The 5,718-nt window shown below is 53.3% G+C and overlaps 1 protein-coding gene across 1 annotated transcript in view; it reads left to right on the plus strand.

Annotated features, from left to right (window-relative positions):
• Nucleotides 1-638: 638 nt before the first annotated feature.
• The window catches only part of PSMD13 (proteasome (prosome, macropain) 26S subunit, non-ATPase, 13), a gene marked incomplete at its 5' end in the record, with an annotated part of 6,714 nt that continues 1,634 nt past the window's right edge, over nt 639-5,718 (plus strand). The window contains 9 exons of the mRNA XM_010024581.1: nt 639-673; nt 749-804; nt 1,195-1,238; nt 1,478-1,564; nt 2,371-2,542; nt 2,958-3,037; nt 3,116-3,241; nt 3,696-3,758; nt 4,628-4,708. Coding sequence (XP_010022883.1) covers nt 639-673; nt 749-804; nt 1,195-1,238; nt 1,478-1,564; nt 2,371-2,542; nt 2,958-3,037; nt 3,116-3,241; nt 3,696-3,758; nt 4,628-4,708 — 744 coding nt within the window. The remainder of the gene's footprint in view (nt 674-748; nt 805-1,194; nt 1,239-1,477; nt 1,565-2,370; nt 2,543-2,957; nt 3,038-3,115; nt 3,242-3,695; nt 3,759-4,627; nt 4,709-5,718) is intronic.

The following is a 5,718-nucleotide window of genomic DNA, read 5'->3' on the forward strand; positions in this document are numbered from 1 at the left end:
GGTTGGCAATTCGCTGAGATTTAAGATGTCTATTTTAGAAGCTTTAAATGATTCTTTAGGTCACCGAAGGGGTTTTTTTTTGAGGGGTGGTGCAAGGGGAGCCCTTTTCCTTTCCCTTTTGTTACAAGGGGTTTGCAGCCACACGGGTGGGGTGGGTTGTTGGGGTCACAAGTGCTTTGGGGTGTTTGACAGGTCGTTTCACCCATTGGGAGCTTCTTCCATTCGCACACTCAGCCCAGAGTCACAGACCGTCTGTGTGCTACAAGTAATCATGGGCTGTGTGGTTTGGGTTGAGATTTGGTTTCCCAGGAGACAGTTATTTCCGTGACAAAGAGCCTCTGTGGAATGTGTGCAGGGAGCGCTGGGAAAACCTTATCCCTGTGCCTGTTGTACAACCAGGAGCAGGAGGTGCTGGATGTGGTGAATCCTGAACCTCTCCCTGCAGTCAGGAGGAGGCTACAGGGAGAGAATTGGCTGAAATGAGCAGGTTTTGGCTCCTGGGTTCTGTACAGAGCACACATCCCTACTGGATGCTCTCTGCTTTGCTGGGAAAATGAATTGGAACACGGTGAAAAGGGGTGTTGGAGCTGAACTGAAATACCCTCTTGCCCTGACTGTTGGTGTCTCTGTGTCTGCAGCTGTATGAGAACTTCATCAGTGAGTTTGAGCACAGGTGAGTTTGTTTGCTGGAGCCCTCAGTCACCTCCTGCTGCCCGACACCACTCTGACAGTGAGCTTTGTGTTCCAGGGTGAACCCCTTGTCCCTGGTGGAGATCATTCTCCATGTGGTCAGGCAGATGACAGGTAAGTGTCCTCACCTCCTACTTACAGTGTTTTTAGCAACTTATGCCTGTGAAGGTGTCAGTTAATAGTAACAGGTATTACCTAGTTAATAGTAACAGCTAAACCTTCAGTCTTCAGTGTTAGCCTGTTGCCTTTCTGGTGTATTGAAAGGGGAGAACATCAGCTCAGAAAGTGTAAGTAATTGCTGCTACATGGAGTAGCAGGTCTGCTCTTTGCTGGAGGAAAGGCTGGTGAGCAGCAAGGCTGGGCTGCAGAGAGCAGCACCTCTGGGCAGTAAACTATAGAAAACACCTTCCTGTCTTCATGAGTCCTGAAAAAGGATCTATTTGTAGGTTGAGATTTAGTTCCATCAGGAATTCCTGATATTGCTGGTTTTCCCCTCTACTTCAGATCCCAACGTGGCCCTTACTTTCCTGGAAAAGACTCGGGAAAAGGTATGTTTGCAACTGCTTGTTCTGGCAGTTCACTTGCAGGAATGGTTTTCCACGTGGGCATTTGTGGTACAGCTGAGGGAGGTGGATGTGTGTGTGTTAAACCTGTGCTGGAGAGTGCCACCAGCAGCTCTGCGTTGTGGCGCAGGAGCATGTTACCAGGTGCAGCACAGCCTGGGTTGAAGGGCCCCTTGGCTGCAGGGCTGGGGGCACCTCTGAGCACGTGTGTCTGTGCCCTGCAGGTGAAGAGCAGTGATGAAGCTGTCATTCTGTGTAAAACAGCCATTGGGGCACTGAAGCTGAACATTGGAGACCTCCAGGTCACCAAGGTGAGGGGGAGACTTGAGTGTTGTCACCACACCACAGCGTGGCCGTGCCTGTGGCTGGGCTCTTTGGGTTCGGGTGAGCAGATGATCGATTTGCAGCTCCTGGGGTTGCCGGGAGGACCTGCAGGTCTGCCTTACATCTTGTAGGCCATATAAAAGCATATATAGTGATTCTGGCCAAATCTCTGAGGTTTCAGTGAGGCTCCGGTGCAGCATTTGAGATGCGGTTGCTTGTTGCTGGTCACCGCAGCATTGATGTGCACCACTAGAAGTGGGGACAAACACTTTGACCTGTTCAAGCCGCAGCTTTGGAGGGTCTCATGAGTTCAGCAGTGTTGCTGCTTGCTGGTGAGCTGCTGACCACGCCTGGACCAGTGCATCCTTCCCTGCGCTAAGCACGTTGGGGTTTCACCTCTTGGCTTTGTTTAGAAGCCTCTCTGAGACCTGAGATGAGTGTTTGTGTGGTGCAGCTTTATGTTGCTCAGAGCAAGCACAGATTTCATGGGTTTGGTGGCTGTAGGTGCATGTAAAGCATGTCTGTACGTGCAGGTACAGCTGCAGGGCTGTGTTCTGGGAGGTGTGGATTTGTTTTGTATTTTTAGCCAACTCCTGTGCCAGAGGAGAACACTACAGCTTTACCTTCAGTGCTGTGTAGTGGCTGTGCCCTCGTCTGCCTCTCTGCTACCACGTGGCTGTTACCTGTGGCCCACACGAGGCTGCTGTAGCCCTTACATAGTGATCTAGGCTGGGAGCGGGGTGTGTGTGAGGGCACCTTCACCTTTCACAACCAGGTCTTCACCCTCCTCCAGGAGACCATTGAGGAGGTGGAGGAGATGCTGAACAACCTGCCCGGGGTGACCTCAGTTCACAGCCGCTTCTATGACCTCTCCAGCAAGTACTACCAGACCATCGGGAACCACGCCTCTTACTACAAGGATGCTCTGCGGTTCCTGGGCTGCATTGATGTCAAGGACCTGCCGGGTAACTCCTCTGCCCAGCACAGGAGGCCCCAGCTTTCTGTCTTTGCTTTATCTCTTCAGTCTAAGTAAAGGCCTTTGAATTGGCCGTAGCTGGGCCGGGGTTTAGCTACAAAGAAGAACCCACAAGAAGAATGGCTGAGTAGGACTGTGCTCCTGAGCTGCACTGAGGTGATGGGAGGGGGGAAATGTTCCCCCTAGAGGAGAGAGTTTGTTCTAGTTCCTCAAATCCTCACTATAGATTCAAACAGTGGCTCTTCTGTGCTGCTGCTGTGGCTACTGCAGGCTGAGCTTCAGGCTTGGGGGAGGAGGAGGCTGGGAGTGATTTAATGCAGGCACAGAGAGGAGGCTGAGGAGGGGTTGGTGGGGCTTAAGTGCTGCTTCACCCACACTGTTGCTTTGTGTTGGCTCTCCCCCAGTATCAGAGCAGCAGGAGAGAGCCTTTACCCTGGGACTGGCCGGGCTCTTGGGAGAAGGAGTTTACAACTTTGGGGAGCTGGTAAGTTGCTGATGCAGCACTTCAGCTGTTCTCAGGGACTGATTCTACCCCGTTAACACCACCCTGCCTGTGCTGCAGCTCATGCACCCTGTCCTGGAGTCACTGAGGAGCACGGACCGGCAGTGGCTCATTGACACCCTCTACGCCTTCAACAGCGGGAATGTCGAGACCTTCCAGGGCCTGAAGTCAGCGTGGGGCCAGCAGGTGAGCAGGGCTGTTCTGCTGCTGCAGGCCTGGGCACGGGCTTACAGAGGGCACTGGGACACTGAATCCATACCTGAAGAATTCCTGACTCTGGTCACTGCACATTCACCTTGATATGTGGTGTTAGTTATTGGCTTTACTCTGTGCCTGGTTGATCGGGAGAAGTAAAGAGAAATCTCTTGTGAAATGAGGGCAAAGCAAACGCATCATGTGGTCCTGCAGAGGGAGATAATCCCTGCTGTCATTTCCATAGTGCCATTCACTCCCAGTATTGAACTGCTCCAGCGTGAGACAGTGGCTTTCCCTTGTGTTCTGGGAAGCTTAAGGAGAGCAGTGGTGTTGGGTGCTGACTGCACTGGCTGCACCAGGCATCACTGACAGGTGAGCTGTAGTTCACAGGTTGACTTGTGTCAAAGTAGTAATGAATTTACTGTTCCATTCCATCCCCTTCCAGCCAGATCTGGCTGCAAACGAGGCGCTGCTGCTGCAGAAGATTCAGCTGTTATGTCTTATGGAGGTGAGCCAAGAGCTGGGGTCTGTTAGACGTGGGAGATGGGAAGGGGCTGCTCCAGCTGCCATTTGGTGGGGGTGAAACAGCCTGTTCCCTGCTGTGTTCATTCACTCACCTCACAGGAGCTCGTGGGTTTAAGTAGTTGGCTGCCAATGTTGCCTCTAGATGGTGCCAGAAGGCAAGTGCTGCTGGGGAAAAGCTCGGTGCTGTGTGCACTAGTTGCTGGGAGTCCCAGGGATGAGCAGTTTCAGGCAGGATGTGCAGGTGGGGAAGGAAAGAGCAAGTTTTGTGTTTTGAGGATGGTACCTGAAGGGATAACTCTGAGAGTATGTTCTGGAAACAAAGGTTTTTCTAAAACACACTACAAATCTTAGTGTCCGAAGGACTGGAAATCCCTCCTCGGACAGGTAACCTGAATGTTCAAACTGTTCCTTTCCTGTCACTTGAAGGCTTTGCCTCTGTTGTGACCAAATAAACCTCCCTGGCCCTGGGTCGTCTTCAAATACTCAATATCAAGTTATCTGAAGCATACTGTATGTCCATATATACCCACGTACCAATGTGCATGTGTTGATGTGTTGTACATTCCACTTCTGGTGTGTCACTGTGAACCAGTGTTACCACCCCAGGGCCCTGTGCTGTGTCAGGGATCTGACTGTGCTGAGGTGGTTCTGCCAAGGCTGATGGGCTGGGGCTGTGCGGCTGCCCCAGCGTGGGGTGCAGGAGGCAGCGGCGCTGCTCCTTTGCTCACATCGGTGTGTCTGTCCGTGCAGTAGCCTGGGGGAAGCGGGGCAGCGCCGGAGCTGGGGCGGGCCGAGCTCAGCAGGGCAGCACGGGGCCAGGGCTCACTTGTTCTCCTCTTTGCTTGGCTGCAGATGACGTTCACGCGCCCAGCCAACCACAGGCAGCTCACCTTCGAGGAGATTGCCAGGAGTGCCAAGGTCACCGTGAACGAGGTGAGCTCGGCTGCAGCCCCCGGCGCGCCGCGGTGTTGGACCCAGCTGCTCCCGGAGGTGGACTCCAGTTTGAAACACTCTCCTGGCTCTCGTGCACTTGGAGAACCCTTTGAGAAGGGATCGGCTGCTTTGGTGCTCCTGGTTCTCAGTTAATATGTTTCTGAGGGTCCTCAGTGCTGGTGGTCAGCTCGAGGAGAGCTTTGCAGGTTGTCTCTTCCCACCTGCTGTAGAACAGGCCCCTGGGTTAGGCTGTGCAGGGACCTGCCTGGTTTGAGTATTCCTAGTGAGGGGAGATGTCACCAATGTTTAACTTCTCTCATGGCGAAGAGTTTTCTGCTGTTACCCAGATGGGATCTGAGCTGAAGCCAGTCCTGCTGTGGTCTCTGTCCTTTACTGTGCAGCCTTGTGAGAACAGTTCCTCTTACCTTCCGTGTTACTGGGTGCTGGAAAACTGTGGGGAGGTGTCCCCAAGCCACCTCTTATCCAGGCTGAACAAATAATGTTTCTTCACCATGTCAGGGGTTCAGCCTCATGGCCTTGGTAGCCCTTGCCTGGGCTCTCCCCAGTCCTGCAGTGTCCCCCTACACTGGAAGGGGTGATGCAGAACTGACACAGTGCTGCAACTTTGCTCCGTAAGTGCTGAGTGGAGTCACCAGGACACGGGTCCCACTGTGGCTCCTGCTGCCCCCCAGACTGCTCCTTCCCCTCAGAGGACACTGTGGGTATATTTGGAGTATACCACAGCCATTACACCTCCCTCGTGCTGCTGCTTGGGTTGTTGCAGGACTCTGTGCTTCGTGTTAGCCCAGCCTGCTGAGGTTTCTCCTCTTGGTAGCTCATTTCCAGCACATTCACCTCTGGTGTGGTGTGATCTGAAACTCTCCTCCAGCTGCTGGAAGGTAACTCAGTGGTACCAGACCCAGTGTTGCTCCCAAAGGAGCACTGCTCGTGACCAGCTGCCTGCTCAGTTTCAGGCCTCAAGCACAAGCCTTTCAGCTCGGTGGTTCAGC

This window comes from Nestor notabilis, unplaced genomic scaffold, assembly GCF_000696875.1.
Source record: "Nestor notabilis isolate BGI_N333 unplaced genomic scaffold, ASM69687v1 scaffold26311, whole genome shotgun sequence".
NCBI lineage: Eukaryota > Metazoa > Chordata > Aves > Psittaciformes > Psittacidae > Nestor > Nestor notabilis.